At 47.9% G+C, this 27,500-nt stretch overlaps 3 protein-coding genes across 5 annotated transcripts in view; all 3 read left to right on the forward strand.

Moving 5' to 3' along the window:
• LOC105891325 (myc box-dependent-interacting protein 1-like) overlaps positions 1-4,030 on the forward strand; it is an 11,326-nt gene extending 7,296 nt beyond the window's left edge. For both annotated transcript variants that reach the window (XM_031558813.1, XM_031558811.2), the window contains exons 6-10: positions 1,069-1,377; positions 2,654-2,701; positions 3,248-3,307; positions 3,520-3,621; positions 3,809-4,030. In XM_031558813.1, the coding sequence (XP_031414673.1) occupies positions 1,069-1,377; positions 2,654-2,701; positions 3,248-3,307; positions 3,520-3,621; positions 3,809-3,910 (621 nt within the window). In that variant the 3' untranslated portion in view covers positions 3,911-4,030. The remainder of the gene's footprint in view (positions 1-1,068; positions 1,378-2,653; positions 2,702-3,247; positions 3,308-3,519; positions 3,622-3,808) is intronic.
• Positions 4,031-9,539: 5,509 nt separating this feature from the next.
• si:ch211-114n24.6 (uncharacterized protein LOC795591 homolog) lies at positions 9,540-14,795 on the forward strand. Its single transcript, XM_012817515.3, has 4 exons — positions 9,540-9,778; positions 10,318-10,540; positions 11,900-12,048; positions 13,218-14,795. The coding sequence occupies exons 1-4, from the start codon at positions 9,776-9,778 to the stop codon at positions 14,196-14,198; spliced, it is 1,356 nt and encodes a 451-aa protein (XP_012672969.2). The 5' UTR covers positions 9,540-9,775; the 3' UTR covers positions 14,199-14,795.
• On the forward strand, positions 10,324-24,172 carry LOC105891352 (tubulin alpha chain). 2 transcript variants are annotated; one of them, XM_031558976.1, is made up of 4 exons: positions 10,324-10,355; positions 21,817-22,001; positions 22,370-22,518; positions 22,941-24,172. In XM_031558976.1, exons 2-4 carry the CDS (start codon positions 21,821-21,823, stop codon positions 23,916-23,918), a joined length of 1,308 nt encoding a protein of 435 aa, XP_031414836.1. In that variant the 5' UTR covers positions 10,324-10,355; positions 21,817-21,820; the 3' UTR covers positions 23,919-24,172. The 2 variants fall into 2 exon arrangements, with proteins under 2 accessions (XP_031414836.1, XP_012672981.2); XM_012817527.3 differs by lacking the exon at positions 10,324-10,355 and adding an exon at positions 19,049-19,178 and having other exon boundaries at positions 21,779-22,001.
• Positions 24,173-27,500: the final 3,328 nt, after the last annotated feature.

The following is a 27,500-nucleotide window of genomic DNA, read 5'->3' on the forward strand; positions in this document are numbered from 1 at the left end:
ATCCAACAGTTTGCGGTGGGAATCGTTTTGGAAGGGCAAGGGGGAGGGGAGACTTTCCCAAACAAGGCTGACTTCAGTCAGTTTATTGTGGCACAACGACACACAGCAACACACACGTGCATATTAGGTGGCGTCACAGGACACACACACACACACGCAGGCCGAGGTCGCCGTGAATTTGTCCTCTGCTTTTTTCCCATCCCGGACTGTCCTTCCTCCAGGACCATAACAGTATTGTGTTAAAATAAATCAATACATTATTACAATAATAAAAATACCAAGTACTAAAACTATGAATATATTTATGACGTACGGTATGTCTAACTAACTATGTTTATAACGACTTATTCAATGCCACATCACCCTGAGACATACCTGAGCTGATAAAATGGCCACCCTCACACAGGCGTGTGCTGTCCTAGTGGTTGGATTGGCTGTAATGGCAGCTCTGATTGGCTGTTATGGCAGCTCTGATTGGCTGTAATGGCAGCTCTGATTGGCTGTAATGGCAGCTCTGATTGGCTGTTATGGCAGCTCTGATTGGCAGTAATGGCAGCTCTGATTGGCTGTTATGGTGTATCAGTGGACTATGTGTGTGTGACAGTGAGACCAGCGGTTCTAAGTGTATCACTGGACTGTGTGTTTGACAGCGAGACCAGTTAATAACCTGACAGAAGAATGAACCGTGAGAAAACCTTTTCTCACAATCTGATGTTTTGGCCCCAAACCTCCCTCCACTGAACCCCCAAACCTCCCTCCACTGAACCCCCAACCTCCCTCCACTGAACCCCCAACCTCCCTCCACTGAACCCCAAACCTCCCTCCACTGAACCCCCCAACCTCCCTCCACTGAACCCCAAACCTCCCTCCACTGAACCCCAAACCTCCCTCCACTGAACCCCAAACCTCCCTCCACTGAACCCCAAACCTCGCCCCCCGCCCGTGTTACCCCTCGGACTTTGGCCCGCCCCTCCCTCCCTGCCAATCCCTCATTGCCCCCCCCCCCCCCTTCTCCAAAATGACCACACCTGCCAACCCCCCTGCACCCCCCCCCACCGGCCCGAGCAGCCCCCTGCCCCAGAGCCCCAGCAGGACGAGGACGAGGCCGTGCAGCCCGACCAGAGTGCCCACCAGCAGCCCACCTGGGACGACCCGGGCACTGCCAGCGTCGCCAACCAGCAGCCCACCTGGGACGACCCGGGCACTGCCAGCGCCGCCAACCAGCCCAGCTGGGACAATGAGGGTACCCAGGGGCAGACTTGGGACGACCCTGGCCAAGGTCAGGCGTACGACCAGCAGACCACCTGGGACGACTCGGCAGGAGGGCAGGACCACACGCAGACGCAGGCCGGCTGGGGCGACCCGGGGCAGGAACAGGTCGGATGGGGCGACCCGGGGCAGGATCAGACGCAGACGCAGGCCGGCTGGGGCGACCCGGGGCAGGAACAGACGCAGGCCGGATGGGGCGACCCGGGGCAGGAACAGGTCGGATGGGGCGACCCGGGGCAGGATCAGACGCAGACGCAGGCCGGCTGGGGCGACCCGGGGCAGGAACAGACGCAGGCCGGATGGGGCGACCCGGGGCAGGACCAGACGCAGGCCGGATGGGGCGACCCGGGGCAGTCTGGGTGGGCGGAGTCTGAGGCGCCACAGCAGTGGGAGGGGGAGGAGCCTCAGAGCGTAAGGGAGTCGTGAGGGGAAGGTGGCGGGTTGAGGGAGTGGCTAGAGTGTTGTGGGTGTGGCTAGATTAGTGTGGGTGTGGCTAGTCTGTTGATGGTCGAACAGGTGGTCGCCCTGTCTTTTTTGAGACTGATTATTTGTTTTATCATCAAAGTAGAAGTATGTAGATGTGGAGTCATCAGGTGTGTGTGTAGGTTTGTGTGTGTGATCAGGTGTGTGTGTGTAGATGTCAAGTGATCAGGTGTGTGTGTAGGTTTGTGTGTGTAGATGTGGAGTGATCAGGTGTGTGTGTAGATGTGGAGTGATCAGGTGTGTGTGTAGATGTGTGTGTGTAGATGAATGCTGATTGGTTAAGGCTCCAGACTGCTGAATGCTGATTGGTTAAAGCTCCAGACTGCGGAATGCTGATTAGTTAAGGCTCCAGACTGCTGAATGCTGATTGGTTAAAGCTCCAGACTGCTGAATGCTGATTGGTTAAGGCTCCAGACTGCAGCTTTAACCTTAGAGCTGAGGTGGTGGACTGGTGCATCATGGGGGCTGTAGTTCTGTAATGACTGTCAGTGTGTGAGTGTATGTAGCTGTATGTAAACTCTTGTGGGGATGTGTGTGTCTGGTTTGTGTTGATGTGTGTGTGTATGTGTGTGTGGGTGTGTGTGTGTGTGTGTGTGTGTAGAGAATTAGTGTGAGTTGTTTTATAGGAACTCTTTATAGGTGTGTGTGTGTGTGTGTGGGTGTGTGTAGATAATTAGTGTGAGTTGCTTTATAGGAACTCTTTATAGGTGTGTGTGTGTCTGTGTGTGTGTGTGTGTCTGTGCGTGTGTGTGTGTGTGTGCGTGCGTGCGTGCGTGTGTGTGTGTGTGTGCGCGTGTGTGTGTGTGTGTGTTTGTGTGTGTGTGTGTGTGTGTGTCTGTGCGTGCGTGCGTGCGTGTTTGCATGGGTTCTGTAATTTAAACTCTCTTGTTCTTCTTCACAGCTGGAAGCTGCAGCAGCATCTGGAACATCTGGAGCTGAGTCTGAGTCTGTAAGTCCCTCTCAGGAGAGCACACACACACACACACACACACACACACACACGCAATAACACACACACACACAGCCTAACAGCTGAATCAGCCCCCATTCATTGATTCATTGATTCATTGATTCATTGATTCATTGATTCATGGATTCTCTCATTTTCTCATGTTCCTGTTCAGTCCAGTTCACACACAAAATGAAACTGATTTCCAAACACACATGTCTGCATCCCTACCAGAGGGTGTGTTTAGAGTTAGACTGTATGTGTTTAGAGTGGATGTGTTTAGAGTTAGACTGGATGTGTTTAGACATTTACATTTTACATTTAGCAGACGCTTTTATCCAAAGCGACTTACAAGGATGTATACACATTTTTACATTTACACTGATGGCACACTGCACATCAGGAGCAATTAGGGGTTCAGAGTTAAACTGGATGTGTTTAGAGTTAGACTGGATCTGTTTAGAGTTAGACTGTATTTGTCCTGCCTTCTGACAGTGGCCCTGTTTCATATTCAGATATATATTCATCACTGTTTTTTTCCTGCAGAATGCTGTGACCAATGGCGCATCAGAGAGCGGAGAGTTCCCACCTGGAGTTGTGTACAAGGTGTGTGTGTGTGTGTGTGTGTGTGTGTGTGTGTGTTAGAGAAAGAGAGAGAGTTAGGTAAAGAGAGCTTTGCCAGCATCTTTGTCTCTTCACTGCTTAGGAGTGAAAGTATTGACCATATGGTGTGTGTGTGTGTGTGTGTGTGCGTTCGCGCGTGTGCGTGTGTGCGTGTGTGTGTGTGTGTGTGTGTGTGTGTGTGTGTGTGTCTTCAGGTGAAGGCCTTGCATGACTATGCTGCCACAGATGGTGATGAGCTGGAGATGAAGTCTGGGGATGTGGTCTTGGTGTTGGCCTTCGACAGCCCTGATGAACAGGCATGTTTTACACACACACACACACACACACACACACACACACACACACACACACACACACACACACACACACACATAGGAAATAACCTTCTAGAGGTTTACCTACACACACTTACAAACCCACTAATTGTATGTGTGTGTGTGTGTGTGTGTGTGTGTGTGTGTGTGTGTGTGTGTATCCTCACAGGATGAGGGCTGGCTGATGGGTGTGAAGGAGTCCCACTGGCTGGCCAATCAGAATCTCTCGGTCAGAGGCGTCTTCCCTGAGAACTTCACCCAGCGGTGCTAAGCTGGCCTCCGCACCTCCGCAGACGAACACACACACACCCCTCTCACACACACCCCTCTCTCACACACACCTGTCTCTCACACACACCTCTCTCACACACCCCTCTCTCACACACACCCCTCTCTCACACACACCCCTCTCACACACACCCCTCTCTCACACACCTGTCTCTCACACACCCCTCTCTCACACACCCCTCTCTCACACACACCTGTCTCTCACACACACCTGTCTCTCACACCCCTCTCACACACCCCTCTCACACACACCCCTCTCTCACACACACCCCTCTCTCACACACCTGTCTCTCACACACCCCTCTCACACACACCCCTCTCTCACACACCTGTCTCTCACACACCCCTCTCACACACCCCTCTCACACACCTGTCTCTCACACACCTGTCTCTCACACACCCCTCTCTCACACACACCTGTCTCACACACCCCTCTCTCACACACCCCTCTCTCACACACCCCTCTCTCACACACCTGTCTCTCACACACCCCTCTCTCACACACCCCTCTCACACACACCCCTCTCTCACACACACCCCTCTCTCACACACACCTCACTCACACACACCTGTCTCACACACACCTGTCTCACACACACCTGTCTCACACACACCTGTCTCACACACACCCCTCTCACACACACACCTGTCTCACACACACACCTGTCTCTCACACACCCCTCTCTCACACACCCCTCTCACACACACACCCCTCTCACACACACACCTGTCTCTCACACACCCCTCTCTCACACACCCCTCTCTCACACACACCTGTCTCACACACCTGTCTCTCACACACCTGTCTCTCACACACCCCTCTCTCACACACACCTGTCTCTCCTTTCCTCCCTCCCTCCGTCCCTCTCTCTCTCTCTCTCCCTAATTTATCCTCTGGACTGGTTTCTCGTCATGTGAATGTCTACTAAGAAGGGCTACTCTAGCTGTGAGCTCGTCTCGTTCGTGTCTCAACCTCACGGCTCGCGCGCTGAGCTATGCTCGTCTCGTTCGTGTCTCGACCTCACGGCTCGCGCGCTGTTCCTGCAGGGGTCTCGACTCCAGAGTCTCAGGAGAAAGACTTGAAAGGGTTTCTTGAATGTGCTGTAACCTGGAACCCAGACTCACACAGATCTAAGGGAACGTGATTCTGGCAGGGCCCCTGGCTTGTGTTTATGTGTGTGTATGAAGCGGCTTCAGAGTGAGAGGTGTGTGTGTGTGTGTGTGTGTGTGTGTGAAGGGCTGGGGTGGGGAGAGACAGTTGTTAGCAGCACTCTTAAGTGACCCTAACTGCGTGTCCTTGGAACTAGATTTATCAATAACTTTGTCTGCAACCGAGCACTGATGTACAATGAAGCTCAACTGACACTGGTGACTTCATGCCCTCTCACCTTTGACCTTATGTGTCAGAGCCAGGGGTCAAAGGTCAAGTGATACTGACAGCACAGCTTCCTATTTTCATCTCAGGTATGACTGAGCACCAGCATGGAACCTCTGGGTTGACCTCTGACCTGTATTTATGAGTTCCTGGTTTTGTTTTATTGTTTTTGTGGTCCTGAGAAAAAAAGTTACATTAAGACTTGAGAAGAAAAAACTAAAAAGTAAAAAAAAAAACACAAAATATATAAGGGGAATACAGTTTGGGGGTTGGGGTATATTGTATGACTAATTGATGGATTGTGTTTGAGAAAAAATGGTTTTGAAGCCTTGCAACTGTTGCATGGTCATTTTGTAGTCGTTTTTAGTACTTTAGTTTGTATTGAATCCCAAACTGTTTGTAAGAACTGGAATGATCTGACTCAGGTTCAGAAGAATGTCGCTCCACAAGCCTCCCCATAGCTCAGGACACTGAACCTGGAACAGAGCTTACCTTACGAATGCCTTCCTGCTCCAATACAGTCTGCTTCCTGCTCCAATACAGTCCACTTCCTGCTCCAATACAGTCCACTTCCTGCTCCAATACAGTCCACTTCCTGTCCACTTCCTGCTCCAATACAGTCCACTTCCTGATCCAATAAAGTCCACTTCCTGCTCCAATACAGTCCACTTCCTGCTCCAATACAGTCCACTTCCTGATCCAATACAGTCCACTTCCTGTTCACTTCCTGCTCCAATACAGTCCACTTCCTGTCCACTTCCTGCCCCAATACAGTCCACTTCCTGCTATTCTGCAGTATTCTGCATACTGTCTCCTTATGTAAACACGTATGGCTGGTGAAGAAGATGTATATCAGTCCTCAGGCTTTTGAATGCAGGGCATGTGTTCATGGCAGCCATTTTAGGTAACCTACTCAGACTACAAAGTGAAGCACACATCTCAATGGCAGCCACATCACGTAAACTACTCAGACTACAAAGTAAAGCACACATCTCAATGGCATCCATTTTGTGTTAACTACAAAGACTGGAAAAATAAAGCCTCACGGGCACAATGGCAGCCATTTTGTGTCAACTGTAAGGCCCTTCGGCCAGAACACAGCTGTGTGTACTCCTGTGGCGTGAATATGGTTCATGTTAACTGATTATAAGTCAAAGGCCAGGCTTGAGAAGTGATGATGATGATGATGATGATGATGATGAATATGGTTCATGTTAACTGATTATAAGTCAAAGGCCAGGCTTGAGAAGTGATGATGATGATGATGTGTGGTTGCTGTAGTGCGCCTCTGCCTATCTTTGTCCTGCACTGGTCAGTTTTTCTTTTGTTTTGGCTTAGTATGCTAATGCACTGTTACCCCACTCACATACCCTATCCCAGTATACTGTTACCCCTCTCACTCATATCCGTCAGATGATCTGGAACGACTCGAACCAAAGTAAACCAAAGTAATCTGATTTTCTCACTGCCACACTGTGATATTTTTTCTAATACCAGTGATTAGGTTTGGGTGAGAGATGCTGGTCCCTGAATCCGTTTGTAAGGAGACAGAAAAAGCTTTAAATGAAGCTATCATCAGAATGTGGGTATTTGAACCCACAGCAGTAAATAGAGAGAGAGAGAGTAACTTAACATGTCGACACACACTGACTGTCTCTCGGCCTGAGGATGTGAAAGCTGCAGTTGAAATAAAAAAATGGATTTAACAAGATGAACGGTGTCTTTCTTATGATCTGCTTCGTCCTATTTCTCTCCCTCAGTTTGTAAATAAAGCTTCTCCGCCCGCACAGTGACCTTGTGTGACATGTCAGACATCGCAGTGGTATCTCTCTCACACTCCAACGTGGACACAACACTAGTGAACCGATGGGGGAGATGACATCACAACACTAGTGAACCGATGGGGGAGATGACATCACAACACTAGTGAACCGATGGGGGAGATGGCATCACAGTATGGCCACCTCTAAATATCTGCTCACAGTAACTTTACCACACACACACACACACACACACACACACACACCTGGGGAGATGGCATCACAACATGGCCACCTCTAAATATCTGCTCACAGTAACTTTACTCCTGTTATAAATGTGAAGTAAGTAAAAACAACATATTTAGTAAATATTTGAGAAACATAAACTGATTAGGACACTGGAAATGGTCCGAGGGCAATCCACTAACCTCTCTCTCCTATCAGGCCCATTGCCACTGACTGACATGAAGGTGTGTGTGTGTGTGTGTACCTCTCTGTGATAGTGTGTGTGTGTGTGTGTGTGTGTACCTCTCTGTGATGGTGTGTGTGTGTGTGTGTGTGTGTGTGTGTACCTCTCTCTCCTATCAGGCCCATTGCCACTGACTGACATGAAGGTGTGTGTGTGTGTGTGTACCTCTCTGTGATAGTGTGTGTGTGTGTGTGTGTACCTCTCTGTGATGGTGTGTGTGTGTGTGTGTGTACCTCTCTGTGATGGTGTGTGTGTGTGTGTGTACCTCTCTCTCCTATCAGGCCCATTGCCACCTACTGACATGAAGGTGTGTGTGTGTGTACCTCTCTGTGATGGTGTGTGTGTGTGTGTGTGTGTGTGTACCTCTCTGTGATAGGAGAGAGAGGTACACACACACACTATCAGGCCCATTGCCACTGACATGAAGCGTTCACATTAAAGTGACATGACGCGTTAACATTAAACTTAGTACGTGCAGCATTAAGAAAAGGAGTGTGTGTGTGAAGATGTGTGTGTGTGTGTGTTAAGGTGTGTGTGTGTGTACCTCTCTGTGATGGTGTGTGTGTGTGTGTACCTCTCTGTGAAAGTGTGTGTGTGTGTGTGTGTGTGTGTGTGTGTACCTCTCTGTGATGGTGTATGTGTGTGTGTACCTCTCTGTGATGGTGTGTGTGTGTGTGTGTGTGTGTGTGTACCTCTCTGTGATGGTGTGTGTGTGTGTACCTCTCTGTGATGTGTGTGTGTGTGTGTGTGTGTGTGTGTGTGTACCTCTCTGTGATGGTGTATGTGTGTGTGTGTGTGTGTGTAAGGGGATATCATTACACGTAGTAAGTGCAGCATTAAGATAAGGTGTGTGTGTGTGTGTGTGTGAAGGTGTGTGTGTGTGTGTGTGTGTGTGTGTGTGTGTGAGGGGATATCATTAAACGTAGTGTGTGCAGCATTAAGATAAGTCTCCATGCATGCAAATAACCGTCACGACTGCATGGCCTACATCCTTCCACTAGGAGTCAGAAAAGATTCCTCAGGGACCAGGTATGGATTAATGATATCCCCTTACACACACACACACACACACACACACACACACTCACACACACACACACACACACACACACACACACACACACACACACACACACACACTCACACACACACACACACACACACACACACACACACACACACACACACGCGCCTGCGCTTCCCCCCACCCCTCTGCTGCCCACCCCCATCCCTTTGTGCTTGCAAGAGGAGCCACCAAGCTGTATTTGCGCTTGGTTGCCTTGGCAACAAGGCACGCAGTAACAGCTCCATAACCCCCCCCCCACACACACACACACCTGAACACCTGACAGGAGGAACCAGATGTCACATATCACACACACACACACATCACAAACACATATATGTGTGTTTGTTCAAAAGCATTGTGTTGTGGCACTATAGGTGTAAAAGGTTTGTTGGGGGGTGGAGGCGTTGCCATGGGGTTGCCATGACTCCAGCTGATCTCAGTGGTCAGTCACCACAGGATACCGCCACAAACAGAGGGGGGTAGGGGGGCAGCATCCTCTCAATCATCACAACAATGGATGTGTGTGTGTGTGTGTGTGTGTGTGTGTGTGTGTGTGTGTGTGCTGAGGTAACAGGGCAGCGCCCCGTGGGGGGATGGGGAGAGTTCAGACACAAATACAGGCTTCATACGCAATACCAATTCAATCCTAAATAAAAACTTGTTTTTTTTACCCAGATTGATACGCCACAAAGGTTACGTCTCTGAATTCAGACGCAGTCAACTGTGTGTCTGGGCAGTTTCTGTGTGTTTTAATTGGATTTGCCATTCACTGAGAGCGCTCTTGTTGCTCTCTCTCTCCGTGTGTGTGTGTGTGTGTGTGTGTGTGTGTGTGTGTGTGTGTGTGTGTGTGTGTGTGTGTGGGAGGGAGGGAGACCAGAAGGGAGGGAGGGAGAGCGGGAGAGAGAGAGAGAGAGAGGGAGGGAGGGAGGGAGGGAGACTGGGATCTGTAGAACAGAGTCAATGAGTAAAGGAGGCACTGGGCTGTGGTAACGCTGTTTGCAGGATCTCACACCCTCCTCGGCTTCAGCCAAACAGACTTAACCCCTTGGTTTCCAACAACAAAAACTGGTCGTCACGGCGTCTCCCAGGGCTATATATTGAGCTAGGACTTCCAGGGAGACTCAAACACATCCATTCTTCGCTGAACCCATCACGTCAGCCAGAAGAAAGACAAAATGGTAAGATGCCCTATTTTATTTCACTGGTATAGATAGATTCACTATTTGATTTCACTGTAATAGATTCACTATTTGAATGTTGTTGATTGTGTTGTTGATGTATAATAGGCATTTCTACCGTGTTGTATGTTATTTGCCAAGGTCAGGCAGGGGAGGGTTTGAGTCTGTTGCTGTGGTTAAGGGCGAACCTGTTTCAGTCTTTGTTTAACATCCCTCTCCGCCATTAAGCCTCTCCGTCTACGGACGATTTATCTCGCCGTTTTAAAAAGAGTTCTTTTTTCAGCAGTCATGATCTGTGTGTGTGTGTGCGAGCACATTTAGCAGAGGCACGGATAAATGGGATTCTTTTTTTTCCCCTAACCTTCCCAATCCTAATTCATCTCGCTCGTTCCCCTCCCCCTCTCTCTGTCACTATCGTGCTTCTGCTCTCACAACCGCCCTTTTCTCTCCGTTACTCCCCCCTCTCCTCCCTTGCCCCCCCCCTCTCTCTCTCTCCTCTACCACCCCTACCCCTCCCCCATCTCTCCGCCCTTCTGCAGCGTGAGTGCATCTCAGTCCACGTCGGTCAGGCAGGAGTCCAGATGGGCAATGCATGCTGGGAGCTGTATTGCCTGGAGCACGGGATCCAGCCGGACGGCCAGATGCCCAGCGACAAGACCATCGGAGGAGGAGACGACTCCTTCAACACCTTCTTCAGCGAGACTGGAGCCGGGAAACACGTCCCCCGCGCCATCTTTGTTGATCTGGAGCCCACTGTAATCGGTACGCAGACATCACTCAATACAGACTGATCATCAGGCAGATCAATCAATAACCACAGAGGTTCCACTCATCAATGTACTTATGTCTCTGATCATTATTATTGATTTCAGAGTTTCACAGCGTGTGTGTGTGTGTGAAGATACACACACACACACACACACACACACACACACACACACACACAACACACACACATAAGAATCCACTGATTACTCTTAGCTCTTATTTGTAATGATTGGGTTCATTTCCCCCCACTGAATGGAAATTGATGAAACTTGAAACTCCTGTCATGTAATACACTCTAGTTTGCAGAGAAACAGTCCCACCACACACACACACACACACACACACGCACGCACGCACAGACTAAGGAAAACACTCACACCTTTAGGGATAGAGTTAATAGGCCTTAGCTAACAGATTAGTTCTGTTTTTGAAATATCAGTCTGTCAAATACATTATGTTCCGTGGCTACCTGGCCCAAGTTGTGAAGCAGTATACTTTGACATTGCTGTTCTCTATCGGGAGTATTTTCTTGTCCGATGATTTGTTGAATTTTATTCCCAGGAGCCATTTTGTCTCCCTCCCACAGAAGAGTAGAATGATTCTGTAAGGGGTTGAGTGTAGGAGACATGAAGCAGAAGAAGTCTGTTAAATATCCTGTTAGGACTCAAAACAGCCAAAAAAAGCAGAATCATTCTTGTTTAGTCTCCAGTATAATGTTTGCCTTAAAATGATTGGTTTCAATAATGAGAGTCGACACTGTGTTGAGAATAAATAGGCGATAGCATAGCCCTTTTACTTCAGATGCTCTCAGCAATAAAGCAGGCTGCATACAGCGCACATCCAACCTAAGAGACGTTACAAAATAACTGACATAGAATGTTCTTCATTCAAACATAACAGTATTCTAACAGACTGATTGCCACACAGAATACACAACTGAAAATACACACAGGCTTGATAATAATTTAGGGATTATACATTCTACTTAAAGTGTCATTTATTTCAACAAAAATGCCCTTCTCCTCCCCTATGGAGGTAAGATGTATGTAGCACTTTACTCTCCATGTATATAAGTGTATGTTTATATTATTCGACTGTCACAGTACTGTCCTAGTCAAACCCCTATAAGTGTGTTTCTATTCTACTGTCACAGTACTGTCCTAGTCAAACCCCTATAAGTGTGTGTTTATATTCGACTGTCACAGTAGGCTACTGTGCTGGTTAACCCCCTGACAGCAAAGGCCGGACAGAGCAAAGACAAAGTCCACTTTATTAGAGTTTTGCGCCTCAACAACCTCCTTCACGTTTGATTTAAGTGCTCTTAGCTGAAGCGTGTCTTTTCTTGTCCTGCAGATGAGGTGCGCACAGGTACCTACCGGCAGCTGTTCCACCCCGAGCAGCTCATCACTGGCAAAGAAGACGCAGCTAACAACTATGCCCGCGGACACTACACCATCGGCAAGGAGATCATCGACCTGGTGCTGGACAGGACCCGCAAACTGGTAAGAAAAGGCAAACGCCAACGGTTGACAGGACGCCTTCCTGTATTGGTGACATGTTTGCCTGCTGATCGGTAAAAATCAACACATGTCGTATCCATGCCAACAGCTGGCAGGCAGCTGCTTAACTACTATTACTTAATGCTTAACTCTCTTAACCAGGTCAGTTAAATGCAGGTAACATTAAGCAAGATGTTCAGGTTGCCCTCAGGTAATTTGTAACAATATGAGCTCAGTCTACTTCCTGTACTGATGACATGTTTGCGTGCTGATCGCTAAAGCAACACATGTCGTATCCATTTTTCTTATATTACAATATTAGCACGAGCATACCCCACAGTGAGACCACATTGCCGTTTCAGCAGGAGCTTTGGCAGGTCAACACCTAAAGGCCATATTGAGTCATGATGAAGTATAATATAAATAAAACCAGCAGCTTCTCCTGTACATCAGGGAAAGACATACTGCCCATGGAAGGTACAGCATAATGGAGGGTTAGGGTTAGAGCACACAGAGTTAAAAGCAGCGGCCACACGACTGGGGTATTATACACTGGCTTTCTTTCCTGAGAAATCTTGTGTAGCTTTGAGTCAGGCCTCTCTTTGTCTGTGAGTTGAATATGGGACAGTCGGTCTCTGAGAGCAGCTATTTTTAATTCCTCTTCTGAGAGCGTCCATTTTTAATCCTTCTTCTGAGAGCGTCCATTTGCTATCCATTAAAAACACCTCAACCCTCCTCTCATATTCTGCCAACAGCTAACTAGGTGCTAACAGCTAACTAAGTTCTAACAGCTAACTAGGTGCTAACTGCTAGCTAGGTGCTAACAGCTAGCTAGGTGCTAACTGCTAGCTAGGTGCTAACTGCTAGCTAGGTGCTAACAGCTTACTAGGTGCCAACAGCTAGCTAGGTGCTAACAGCTAGCTAGTGCTAACTGCTAACTGGTTGGTGGTTCCGGGCTGGTGCTAGGGCAGTGTTGGTGCCCGTCTAGAATCCTAACCCTAACCCTAACCCTAGGCTAAGAGACTGCTCTTTGGCTGTCAAAACACTGAGAAATGGTTTGGGATTAGGCACCGGCTGTGAGCAAGGCCTCAAACTGCCTTGGTGGAAATGGGGTAATAGTTACCAAAGAAATAGTTACCAAAGAAACTACATTTTCTCTCTGTGTCCCCCAGGCTGACCAGTGCACAGGTCTCCAGGGATTCCTCATCTTCCACAGCTTCGGCGGAGGCACCGGCTCCGGCTTCACCTCCCTGCTGATGGAGCGCCTCTCCGTCGACTACGGCAAGAAGTCCAAGCTTGAGTTTGCTATCTACCCAGCCCCCCAGGTGTCCACTGCAGTGGTGGAGCCCTACAACTCCATCCTGACCACCCACACCACCCTGGAGCACTCCGACTGCGCCTTCATGGTGGACAATGAGGCCATCTACGACATCTGCCGCAGAAACCTGGACATCGACCGCCCCACGTACACCAACCTCAACAGGCTGATTGGCCAGATCGTGTCTTCAATCACTGCCTCCCTCAGATTCGATGGTGCCTTGAATGTGGACCTGACAGAGTTCCAGACCAACTTGGTGCCCTACCCACGTATCCACTTCCCCCTGGCCACCTATGCTCCAGTCATCTCCGCTGAGAAGGCCTACCACGAGCAGCTGTCTGTGGCTGAGATCACCAACGCCTGCTTCGAGCCAGCCAATCAGATGGTGAAGTGCGACCCTCGTCATGGCAAGTACATGGCCTGCTGTCTGCTGTACCGTGGTGACGTGGTGCCCAAAGATGTCAACTCTGCCATCGCCACCATCAAGACCAAGCGCACCATCCAGTTTGTGGACTGGTGCCCCACTGGCTTCAAGGTGGGCATCAACTACCAGCCCCCGACTGTGGTGCCGGGCGGAGACCTGGCCAAGGTGCAGAGGGCCGTGTGCATGCTGAGCAACACCACCGCCATCGCTGAGGCCTGGGCCCGTCTGGACCACAAGTTCGACCTGATGTACGCCAAGAGGGCCTTCGTGCACTGGTACGTGGGCGAGGGCATGGAGGAGGGCGAGTTCTCCGAGGCCAGAGAAGACATGGCCGCCCTGGAGAAGGATTACGAGGAGGTGGGCACAGACAGCGTCGCAGACGACGGCGAAGAGGAGGGGGAGGAGTACTAAAGTTCTGAACTCTTTTCTTCATCAATGTCATGTAAAATGACTCAAGATATATTTGTGGATATTTGAATTAACATATGTCCTCACTTTGAATGCTTGATCATGATTAAAAGTGTCACTAATACACAACTAATACATAACGTTCATGGTGTTTTCCTCAAGGTTCAATCAAAGGCCCACTTAAATATGTGAACTTTTTTTTTTAATCGCTTATTTATTTTCCATACTTCTGATATAATCATGCACCAAATAACACACATTTCTACAATAAAGAATATCAAAATGACAGATCTTTCACTGTGCCGTGACTGAATGTTAAACACAGACAGCATCCAACCTTCATATCCTTATTTTAATCATATGCAAATATGCAGTGAATAACAGCCACACTGTCTTTACAAGTTGTGTTGCAGTAAAGTGTACAACTAACATTACCCACTTCCCCCAGACCTCTTAACGACCCTGTATGTATGCCGCCTAGGGTCACATTTTAACCCATTAACCATTAATTGCCCCAGCACTTAATGCCTCTTTACTGAACTTCACTACTCAGAGAGTATGCCCGCTTTCCTCGGGATAAATAAAGTATCCATGTATCTATCTATCTCGAATGCAAATAGGGACTGCTGGGAAACAATTGAGGAAACTATAGTTAAGTTTAGTTTAGTTTAGTTTAGTTTAGTTTAGTTTAGTTTAGTTTAGTTTAGTTTAGTGGCCATGAAAGAGAAGGAGGCAGGTGTCAGAGGCAGGGGCGGGGCCTGAGCAGGTGTCAGAGGCAGGGGCGGGGCCTGAGCAGGTGTCAGAGGCAGGGGCGGGGCCTGAGCAGGTGTCAGAGGCAGGGGCGGGGCCTGAGCAGGTGTCAGAGGCCTGAGCAGGTGTTAGGGGCGGGGCCTGAGCAGGTGTCAGAGGCCTGAGCAAGTGTTAGGGGCGGGGCCTTAGCAGGTGTCAGAGGCAGGGCCTGAGCAGGTGTTAGAGAGGACAAAGGGGCTGAATTAGTCAATGAGCTACGTGACACCTCAGCCCTTTGTCCAGTGAGGTTTCCTCCTCCATGAGCTACCCGACACCTGAGCCCTTTGAGGTTTGCAGATATCGTGTTGCCCAGAGCCGTGGATTCTGTGAACGTCTCTTTTACAACATTTCGTTTTTTGAATGTGTTGTTTCTACTTAATATTAATGTCAACACATCTAGTAGCAGGTCCAGTGCCCTCGCCCGTGATAAGAGTGTGTGAGCTCAGGGTCCACATGTCAGAGGTTGTCATGGTAACTCTCATGCTACTTTGCATTAGTCCCTCCCTTGTGGTATTTGCATGCTTCTTAAATGACAGAGCCGAGGTGGTCTGAGGCTGACAGCCATGTAGGGGATCGACACACACACACACACACACACACAACTCACACCCCTCCCCACACACACACACACGCACACAAACCCCTCCCCACACACACACACACACACACACACACACACATCATACACACACACACACACACACACACACACACACACACACACACACACACACACACACACACACACACACACACACACACACACACACACACACAGCTGGGTCCCGGCAGAGGATCCTTCAAAGGGCCTGGATACTCTAAACATGTAAGAACTTCAGATCTGGATTATAACCCCTTACGTAATCTATCACTCCTTACGTAATCTATCACCTCACGTGGTGTGCATACACTCTTCCTTATATGACAAACCACCTTAGATGTTGGTATAAATATCTGTCTTTTCAGTTTCAAAGAAAGTTGACAGTTTTCTCAACCAACCAACCAACCAACCAACCTGTGAAATGTCTCAGGCTTGCTGTTTGTTCTGAAAGATGAGCATCCATTGGGGTGCAGGGGCGGCAGTGGTACAGGAGGTAAAGAAGTCGTTTAGTAATCAGATTCCCTGTCGAAGCGTCCTTGAGCAAGGCACTGAACCCCTAATTGCTCCTGATGTGCAGTGTGCCATCAGTGTAAATGTGAAATGTGTATACATTGTAAGTCGCACATATGCTTTGGATAAAAGCGTCTGCTAAATTACTAAATGTAAATGTAAATGTAATGAGCGGGAGAACAAGGAACAGTATAAGCGGGAGAACACGTAGAACAAAAGAACAGTATGAGCAGGAGAACAAGGAACAGTATGAGCCGGAGAACAAAGGAGGGGTTTCATCAGAATGTCAGGCTATTCTTCTATTCTTCTTGTCCTGTCTTTCATCCTATTAGCAAACTGAGCTCTCTATACCAACCCCCGAACACACACACACAAACACACACACACACACACACAAAAACACACACTCACACACACACAAACACAAACACACAACACACACAAACACACACACACAAACACAACACACACACACACACACACACACACACAAACACAAACACACACACACCCCTCCCCACACACACACACACACCCACAGCAGTGTAGTCATCACTCAAACCCCCAAGTGACACCTTGTGGTCTCGAAAATGATGGCACACTGTAGATAACCTGTACACTATAACCCCGATGTAGGCAGAAGTACGGTTCACTTCTATATAACAACAACAACAACAACAACAACAACAACAAGGCTGACTGCAGTCAGTTTTTTATTTTTGCACGAACAACATATATAACAACTATGGGGTCGATTTCAGCTTCAGTCATGCTGTGGTGGTCATGCGTGCAGCTTTGGAAGGCTTCCTCGTTGTCAACGGCGTTGTCAAAACAGAACATTCCTCTCGTGCTCAGCCGCATGCATCCCTCTCAGAACAGGCAGAATTCATCCAAAGAGTTACAGGTGCTCGGAGCTCTTCACTCATCCCAGCTGGCAGCTGAAACTGACTTATACCTGGCCCTGATCTGGCCCTGGTGTGGCCCTGGTGTGGCCCTGTTCCTCCAGACTCAACTATCACCACAACCCTGCCATCCTCTGCATTGTGTCTGGCCATGAATCAGAATCAGAATCAGAATCAGGTTTTATTGGCCAAGTAAGTTTGCACAAACAAGGAATTTGACTTGGTAAAGTGACTCTCAGTGTGCTTACACAAAATATACAACACAATACAATACAATACAATACAATACAAACAAACAAACAGTGCAACAGTGCAATGGACTAAGGAGTTTAAGAAAGTATGTACAAGGCGGAATGGCTATATACAGTAGCTGTGAAATGTTGCACAACAGTAGTGCAAAGAAGAAGTGGAGAGTGCGAGAAGTGCAGGGATAAATATATAAATATAAATATATATGCTACAGTGGGTTAGTTGTTCAGTAGTGAGACGGCGAGGGGGAAGAAACCGAAGTCAACTCATAATTCATCAACACACTCAGACAGGATGTGACCTCAGAGACGTTTCAAGGTGAGCATGATGGAACAGGATGTGACCTCAGAGACGTTTGAAGGTGAGCATGATGGAGACTCCATCTCAAGTCCCCCCCCCCCCCCCCTCCCCCCTGGCTTGAGGCTGGTGGTCTATTCTTGTTACGTCACCTTTAACCACATCTGATTATAAAACACCTTTAACCACATCTGATTATAAAACACCTTTAACCACACATCTGAATCCTCACTTATTATAAAACACCTTTAACCACACATCTGAATCCTCCCCTGATTATAAAACACCTTTAATCACACATCTGAATCTGAATCTTCCCCTTATTATAAAACACCTTTAACCACATCTGAATCTGAATCCTCCCCTTATTATAAAACACCTTTAATCACATCTGAATCTGAATCCACTCCTTATTATAAAACATGTTTATGTTTTTACACATCCTCAAAAGGTCTTTGTTTCAGGTAGATAAATAAACACACACACACACACACACACACACACACACACACACACACACACACACACACAAGGAAAGGGGCGCACACAATAATACACACAGTTGCACTTTGCACTGCCTCATTCCTGAGTGGTGACGTATTGAAATGATGGCGTCTGCTTGAGAGATTAACCACAGCAGTATGGGCACCCCCTGCCTGGGACTAGCTGCACGCTCCTCACACACACACACACACACACACACACACACAGACTCCTCTCACACACACACACACACACACACACTCCTCAAGCCTGAATGCAGGGCTAGTTCCCTCTCCTCAGGATAAAATATCACCCTCACACACACACACACTCATACTGCTGTTAGGATAAATATCACCCTCACACACACACACACACACACACTGCTGTTGGGATAAAATATCACCCTCACACTGTTTGAAGAAACACACTTCATGCTTCAGATTTGTCTCTGTAACTCTGTCCTGCAGTAGAAGAAACATTAGGAGGTTTGGAGTAAACATCTGCTATTCAAAACAGCCTAAATCCTGTTCCTGTTTGCACGGAGAGACTGCAGCGGGCGGCTGGGAGGGATTTGATTGTGTCTTCTGAACAGTCCTCTTTGCTGATGTTATCTTATGAGCGTCTCTGACAGTCTTCTGATCAGTCCTGTTTGCTGATGTTATCTTACGAGCGTGTGTGTGTGGTCCAGGAAGCCTCACTTTTATGTCCTGTCATACAGTGGGTGTAAATGTTGGACTAACACTACTGTTTGTCTCTCACACACACACACACACACACACACTCAGTTTCACTTAAACTTGCATACAATGTCTCAAACATCCCCTCTCTCTATTCTAACGGTTAAACCATTTCTCTCAACCATCTCTCTCTCTCTATTGTCTCTCTCTCACACACACACACACACACACACACACACACACACACACACACACACTCTCCCTCTTCCTGGCTGAGTGGTTCAGCCCCTCCCTTTCTTTTCTTCTCTGCTCTCAACGTTCCCTCCCGCCATCGCCGTGGCGACGGCTTCCTGCCCCGCCCCCATGGGTGTGGAGCTCTATATAACCCCTCGTGTGGCCCCCTCTCCCGCACAGCTCCATTCAACATCCGAATCCTCAACATCGGCCCCTGAAGGAAGAATCTGACAAAATGGTGAGTTCCATTTCTCTCTGAGCCACTCCTCACTCAGGCAGACTCTCTTGTGTGTGTGTGCTCGATGTGAGTCATCACCAGGAACAGCGGTTAACGGTTAACGCTCTCTCTACTCTCTTACACGGCTGCTGCTATTATTCATGACTGGGGCGATGAACACATGGCCTGGTAATGAGTTTTAGACGTAAATGGAGCATGTTGTAAATTGTTATTAAAGATTGGGTTTCTCTGTTTAGTATGAGAGGAGACGGTATGTGTGTGTGTGTGTGTGTGTGTGTGTGAGTGTGTGTGTGCTGTTCCTCCGTACCCTGTAGCTCTTTTTGTTGGGGCTGTGGCGGTAAAAAAGGACACGCACACACACACACACACACACACGCACGCGCACACACACACACACACTGTCTCCTCAGTCAGGTCTTTGAGTCTTGGAGCTTTTGGGACTCGTGCCAATCTACTGGTGGAGTTTTGTCGGTTAGAGAAGGAGGAGAATCCCTCATCGTTCAACACAGAACGGCTCAGGACACTCTGTCCTTGGCCTTCCAACACTGGAAATGACTGCATTGGACACACATGAGGGACCCAAAGGCTCATTTTTTTTATCTGTTATTTTCTGTCAGGGTTTGAGGGCTTAGATATTTCTGCAGGGTACCAGGGGGGTGTTTTGAAAAAGGAGGGAAAAAACGTTAGTTGCTAGGCGGCATTGAGATCTCTCTCTCTCTCCCTCTCTCTCTCCTCCCTTTTTCACCTCTGTCTGTCTATCGCTCAAGCACACAGCTGGGTGGGGGAGGGGCGTCCCTGCCCTGTAGGCTTTTTCCTGTGTGCTAGGCCGGTGCCGTTTCTCTCTCTTTCTCTCGTTCTTTTTCATGTGTGCTATGCCGTTTCTCTCTCTCTCTTTTTTCCTCTGTGCCAGTCTGTTTTCTCTCTCTCTCTCTCTTTCTCTTTTTCCTCTGTGCCAGTCTGTTTTTCTCTCTCTCTCTCTCTCTCTCTTTCTCTTTTTCCTCTGTGCCAGTTTGTTTTTCTCTCTCTCTCTCTTTCTCTTTTTCCTCTGTGCCAGGCCGTTTATCTATCTGTCCTTCTGTCTCTCTCTCTCTTTTTCCTCCTGCGTCACACCAGTGGGGTCTAGATTCCTCCCCCGAAGCTCCAGTTGCACAGGCAGCAGGAGAATGAGAGAGCGGGGGGGGGGGGGGATAAGTTACAGCGAAGCAGGAAAACAAAAGAGGGAAAAGATAACAAGACAGGAAAGAACAAAAGAGCGAGAGGGACGGGAACTCGACTCCTGCAGCAGCAGCTTAATGCTGATTCTCAGAGGATGGGAGCTGCAGTAACCCCTCCCTAACCCCCCCCCCCTCCCCACCTCCCCCCCTCCCCCGCTAAGCTTCCAAGTGACTCAGCAGTTAGCCCAGAGCCACGTTCTCCCCAGCAGTGGAGAACCCACACCCACACACACACTCATGCGCACACACACACCCACACCCACACCAATGCGCACACACACACACACCCACACTCATGCGCAACACACACACCCATGCGCAACACACACATAGACATTAATACACACGTCATCCCTCCAAGCCGATGATACATGTTCGTGCTGCCATGTGGAACAGCCTACAGATAATGAATTGTACCGGTGTCTAGCAGGGTCAGGAAGTTAGCATCAGAAAGTTGCCTTTGTCTGTAAATGTTAGCGTGTGTGAGGAGTTAGCGTCAGAAATGTGTCTTTGTCTGTAAATGTTAGCGTGTGTGAGGAGTTAGCGTCAGAAATGTGTCTTTGTCTGTAAATGTTAGCGTGTGTGAGGAGTGATCTAGCAGGTGTTGGCATGGGGGTTGTGGGCTGGACTATTGATCTGAAACATTAGAAACTATTGATTGGTTGATTGGGTGGGGGTTGGGGTGGGGGGGATGGAGATTGATTTTACAGCTTTAGAAACGGGAAGTTGGAGGTAAACCTATACAGTAATGTGTGTGTTTGCTGATGTGTGTGTGCTGTGGACATTTATAGACATGAAGGTTTGTGTGTTTAATCAGCGCACAGAGTCAGTCGGAGAGTGCGTGCCCACCCTTGAAAACTGTTAGCAGTTAGTAACCCTAGATACCAGCTCGTAGTTCCCCTCTTAGCGACAGAGCCAGATGATGGTGTGTTAAGCTTTCGGCCTCTTAACACACACACACACACACACACACACACACACACACACACACATCCTCGTGCTCTGGCCTGGCAAATGTTGACTGATCAAATCAAAACTAATTAAGTCAAGTCAAGCCAAGTCCTCAGTCTGACAGGCAAAAAAAAAACACATTGGTCAGGTCACTCCCTCTGCTCCTCATTCCATTCAACTGTAGAAAATGTCCCTTTGTCTTCTAGACGAAACGAAATAGCAGACATAATAATAATAATGATCGTCCAGAATGTTGTTTATTCCTCTACTCAGGAGATGCTCTGTGCAGCTTCAGTAATGGACATATACCTTTACATGAATGCAACTAAATATGATCCTACCCGTTACACGTGGAACAAAGGCACTAATGCCACAAGGGAATGCATTTTTATGAACGTCCTCCATTTTAACTTCTCTCTCTCTCTCCACTTACAGCGTGAGTGTATTTCCATTCATGTCGGCCAAGCCGGTACCCAGATGGGCAATGCATGCTGGGAGCTGTATTGCCTGGAGCACGGGATCCAGCCGGACGGCCAGATGCCCAGCGACAAGACCATCGGAGGAGGAGACGACTCCTTCAACACCTTCTTCAGTGAGACTGGAGCCGGGAAACACGTCCCTCGCGCCGTCTTCGTGGACCTGGAGCCCACCGTTATCGGTAAGCTTTCAGTAATACCAAGTTGACCGTCAATAATCATGTGTCAAGTTGTTTACTGATTAAATAAGTATAGGGAAACTAACGTAGTAGATTAATAGCACTACTGAAGATAACTGGGTCTACATGAGACTAATCACTGAACATGTTATCATATTGCCATGGTGATGTTGTTATCATATTGCCATGGTGATGTATGTCCTGATCATGGGCTTGCAGTATTGTTTAAAAACAGCTGCAGTACAAATAATTTGCCTAATCCTCGCCATGGTTAGCGGAAGTTCACTTTATTAGAGTTTTGCGCCTCAACAACCTCCTTCACGTTTGATTTAAGTGCTCTTAGCTGAAGCGTGCCTTTTCTTGTCCTGCAGATGAGGTGCGCACAGGTACCTACCGGCAGCTGTTCCACCCCGAGCAGCTCATCACTGGCAAAGAAGACGCAGCTAACAACTATGCCCGCGGACACTACACCATCGGCAAGGAGATCATCGACCTGGTGCTGGACAGGACCCGCAAACTGGTAAGAAATAGCAAACGCCAACGGTTGACAGGACGCCTTCCTGTATTGGTGACATGTTTGCCTGCTGATCGCTAAATCAACACATGTCGTATCCATGCCAACGACTGGCAGATAGCTACTTAACTACAATTACTTAACGCTTAACTCTCTTAACCAGGTCAGTTAAATGCAGGTAAAATTAAGCAAATGTTTAGTGAACTTTAATGCAAGATGGTGTCATGTTCAGGTTGCCCTCAGGTCATTTGTAACAATATGTACTCAGTGTACTTTGTTGAAAAGTACATTGTAGTAAAACCTTTGTTTTATAGGTTACCTAGATGCTTAGTACACACACACGCACATTTATTATAAAATAAGACCAAAACATCTGCTGAAGTGAATGTTCACAATTTAAATTCCCTCTATTCCCTCTATCCCCCCAGGCTGACCAGTGCACAGGTCTCCAGGGATTCCTCATCTTCCACAGCTTCGGCGGAGGCACCGGCTCCGGCTTCACCTCCCTGCTGATGGAGCGCCTCTCCGTCGACTACGGCAAGAAGTCCAAGCTTGAGTTTGCCGTCTACCCAGCCCCCCAGGTGTCCACTGCAGTGGTGGAGCCCTACAACTCCATCCTGACCACCCACACCACCCTGGAGCACTCCGACTGCGCCTTCATGGTGGACAATGAGGCCATCTACGACATCTGCCGCAGAAACCTGGACATCGAGCGCCCATCCTACACCAACCTCAACAGGCTGATTGGCCAGATCGTGTCTTCCATCACTGCCTCCCTCAGATTCGATGGTGCCTTGAATGTGGACCTGACAGAGTTCCAGACCAACTTGGTGCCCTACCCACGTATCCACTTCCCCCTGGCCACCTATGCTCCAGTCATCTCCGCTGAGAAGGCCTACCACGAGCAGCTGTCTGTGGCTGACATCACCAACGCCTGCTTCGAGCCAGCCAATCAGATGGTGAAGTGCGACCCTCGTCATGGCAAGTACATGGCCTGCTGTCTGCTGTACCGTGGCGACGTGGTGCCCAAAGATGTCAACTCTGCCATCGCCACCATCAAGACCAAGCGCACCATCCAGTTTGTGGACTGGTGCCCCACTGGCTTCAAGGTGGGCATCAACTACCAGCCCCCGACTGTGGTGCCGGGCGGAGACCTGGCCAAGGTGCAGAGGGCCGTGTGCATGCTGAGCAACACCACCGCCATCGCTGAGGCCTGGGCCCGTCTGGACCACAAGTTTGACCTGATGTACGCCAAGAGGGCCTTCGTGCACTGGTACGTGGGGGAGGGCATGGAGGAGGGAGAGTTCTCCGAGGCCAGAGAAGACATGGCCGCCCTGGAGAAGGATTACGAGGAGGTGGGCACAGACAGCGTCGGAGAGGAGGATGAGGAGGGAGAGGAGTACTAAGAAGGGCTCTGTTGACCGCAGGCTTACCCATCAGCCCCAGCTGCAAGGGTACACCCCCCCCCCGGCAATCTCCAATCTCGATCTGAAACCTCCAGCTGCCTCTAGCTGATATGAAGAGTACAGACTCCATGTTGTAACTTGTCTTGACGGGCAGGCTGAGCATCAATGGAAGGCTCCGGCATATAAGCACATTCCAGCTAGAAAGAAAAACATTCCTACAGATGGTTTTCAATAAAAAGATATCCTTAAACCTCTCTGCCTGTCTAATGCTCTCATTATTGATCCTTAAACTACGCCCTGTCTAATGCTGTCCTTATTGATCCTTAAACTACGCCCTGTCTAATGCTTTCCTTATTGATCCTTAAACTACGCTCTGTCTAATAGCCTCCTTATTGATCTATTAAGAGTACCACTGCACAGCACAGCACAGACACCGATGGCTGCCATTTTCTCCGAGCTGAAAATAAAATGTAAAAGGTAAAGTGACACCCAAAAGGAAGCTAAATGTGAACACACACACACACACACACACAGTTAATGGCTCACTGGAACCATCAGTGAGGATGCTGTGTAAGCAGTAAAGTGCTTAAGCCACCACTTGAAGGAGGAAGACATTCTAATTCTGTGTTTTCAGCTCTAGCTTGACAAGTATAAGGGGAAGAGTTGGCTTTCACACAGAACCTCGTCAGCACTCAAAGCATACATTAGCAACATTAGCATTTCAGAAGCACAGACACACATGAGCTACATTAGCAACATTAGCATTTCAGAAGCACAACCACAGACACACATGAGCTACATTAGCATTTCAGAAGCACAACCACAGACACACATGAGCTACATTAGCAACGTTAGCATTTCAGAAGCACAACCACAGAGACACATGAGCTACATTAGCAACATTAGCATTTCAGAAGCACAACCACAGAGACACATGAGCTACATTAGCATTTCAGAAACGCAAGCACAGACACACATGAGCTACATTAGCAACGTTAGCATTTCAGAAACGCAGGCACAGACACACATGAGCTACATTAGCAACATTAGCATTTCAGAAGCACAGACACACACGAGCTACATTAGCAACATTAGCATTTCAGAAGCACAACCACAGACACACATGAGCTACATTAGCAACATTAGCATTTCAGAAGCACAACCACAGACACACATGAGCTACATTAGCAACATTAGCATTTCAGAGGCACAACCACAGACACACATGAGCTACATTAGCATTTCAGAAGCACAGACACACATGAGCTACATTAGCAACATTAGCATTTCAGAAGCACAGACACACATGAGCTACATTAGCAACACTAGCATTTCAGAAGCACAACCACAGACACACATGAGCTACATTAGCAACGTTAGCATTTCAGAAGCACAACCACAGACACACATGAGCTACATTAGCAACGTTAGCATTTCAGAAGCACAACCACAGAGACACATGAGCTACATTAGCATTTCAGAAGCACAACCACAGACACACATGAGCTACATTAGCATTTCAGAAGCACAACCACAGACACACGAGCTACATTAGCAACGTTAGCATTTCAGAAGCACAACCACAGACACACATGAGCTACATTAGCATTTCAGAAGCACAGACACACATGAGCCGGGACATTTGGTAGAACACGTAACGGTGTAAGAGAGATCAAACCGAGGGACTAATTCCCCGTCAGAGGACGTGTTCCACAAACACAGAACCTAATCCTCTTTGGTCTCGAGCTCCGGCTTGTCATACCTGTATGTATTCACATTTCTGAGTGTATTAACATGTTTGTGTGCATTCACATTTCTGAGTGTATTAACATTTCTGAGTGCATTCACATGTTTGTGTGCACTGGCACATAGACTTCCATGCTCCATGTACACAGACTTGTTTGTTTGTTTGTGTGTGCAGTGGCGTAAGGTAGTTACGACATGCCCCAGTGCACGCTGGTTACTATGAGGAGCGCACACACACCATTAGTATATTTTAACATATTGTTAGCCGTTAGTAAATATATTTAATGGTCGAATTAGTTACTTCGGCTATTGTATTGGGAAAGTAGACAGCTCAAAGAGAACGCGATCAGAAACATGGATAGTGCTTTGACTCGCGGTAACGTAAACAGACGGTCAAAGTGCTGAAACGTTCTTAAAACACTGATGAAAGGTATGATTTGGTACGGTGCCACACACAGCAGCTTTACCCACATCTGAAAAACACATACACAATGAAACAGGCGCTCGGCGGCGACCTGACTCCAAAATTATAACAACCTGTTCAATAATGCCTCGGCAGTTTGAAGGATAGGAGTTGTGCAGGAAACGTTATTGCTATGTCCCTGTTGCCCGCAGGCGATGATGAGCTATATATGACCATGCAATCTGTCTGACCACTACAACAGGGACTGATAGGTGAAAATTCACCCTAGTTACCTCAGGACTCCGGAGCTGCATATAAGTATATTTATTAGACAAACAACAACAATTGCAATCGGGCTCACTCCCAGCACACGGCTGAAAGTGAAGCCATGATAAACACATCGCACAAGGTTTATATAGACAAAAGTTGAGCGTTCAGCACGGATAACCACGTGGTGGATTTCTGACGTCTGAGGCATGGATGGAAGTTTTGCACAAGGTCGGAACAAGCACAGTTCGTCCCTTCTTATCAACTCTGGTCTAAACATGCTCTTGCACATATGCAGACTAAGTGGCACCTAATATTCTAAGTTACACACACGAAGAAACACAGAAAAGCCATGTTCCTGCCTACATAAGTACATGATTCATATAAGGTAATTAATAATACAAGGCACTTGATTATTATATTCTTAAGTCATTAACAGTGCTTGGAAATGATCTCCATCAGGGACATAGGAATTACGTTTGGTGGACAACTATCATCCAGGGCCTGCTTTAGAGCAGAGATTGCTCAACAGTCCTCAGTCTCTCAATTTGCCAAGATGCTGTTTGTGGATTATCACTCCGTAAAATCCATCTTCGGTGAGGTGTGCACTGCCCTGCTATTGTTTCTGACAGTGGCAACAGGCGAGCGATCCTTTTCCCAATTGAAACTCATTAAGACCTACCTGAGGAGCAGAACAGGCTGAATGGGCTGGCTATCCTGTCCATTGAAAAAGCAAATCATGCATCACCACTTTTATGTTTGAAAGGCATTTTTTGGCTTGCAGGTGTGCTGTGCCTCTGGTTGTGCTCAGTCAACTTGTCGGTCTTGACGTTCAGATTTGCGCCTAAACTAGCTATATCGTATATTGTATCGTCACATGATCAAATAGAGACTTGACATTGGATTACAACATACATATTACCCAGCAATCATCATTGCAATAATACCAAAGAGAATAAGAACGTATTCATTGAATAGTGTTTTAATAGTTTCTATAGTGTATGTAGGATAAGCATATCATTTTGTTAAAAAATTATAAAAACAATGACGGAGTTAGCCTTTTTAAGGGCATATATAGCCTGATATATATATATATATATATATATATGATTCTAAGGAACAGAACCGATCGTGGCCACATCCAGAACTGGACCCAGGTCAGGTCC

This window comes from Clupea harengus, chromosome 21 (genome assembly GCF_900700415.2).
Source record: "Clupea harengus chromosome 21, Ch_v2.0.2, whole genome shotgun sequence".
NCBI classification, from domain to species: domain Eukaryota; kingdom Metazoa; phylum Chordata; class Actinopteri; order Clupeiformes; family Clupeidae; genus Clupea; species Clupea harengus.

What these genes read in the sequence shown, in the direction of transcription:
- LOC105891352 (XM_012817527.3), top strand. An exon ending in CCTGGAGCCCACCGTTATCG is followed by an intron (nt 22,002 to 22,369) that starts GTAAGCTTTCAG and finishes CTTGTCCTGCAG; the next exon opens with ATGAGGTGCGCACAGGTACC. An exon ending in TGGACAGGACCCGCAAACTG is followed by an intron (nt 22,519 to 22,940) that starts GTAAGAAATAGC and finishes CTATCCCCCCAG; the next exon opens with GCTGACCAGTGCACAGGTCT.
- si:ch211-114n24.6 (XM_012817515.3), top strand. An exon ending in TCTGGAGCCCACTGTAATCG is followed by an intron (nt 10,541 to 11,899) that starts GTACGCAGACAT and finishes CTTGTCCTGCAG; the next exon opens with ATGAGGTGCGCACAGGTACC. An exon ending in TGGACAGGACCCGCAAACTG is followed by an intron (nt 12,049 to 13,217) that starts GTAAGAAAAGGC and finishes TGTGTCCCCCAG; the next exon opens with GCTGACCAGTGCACAGGTCT.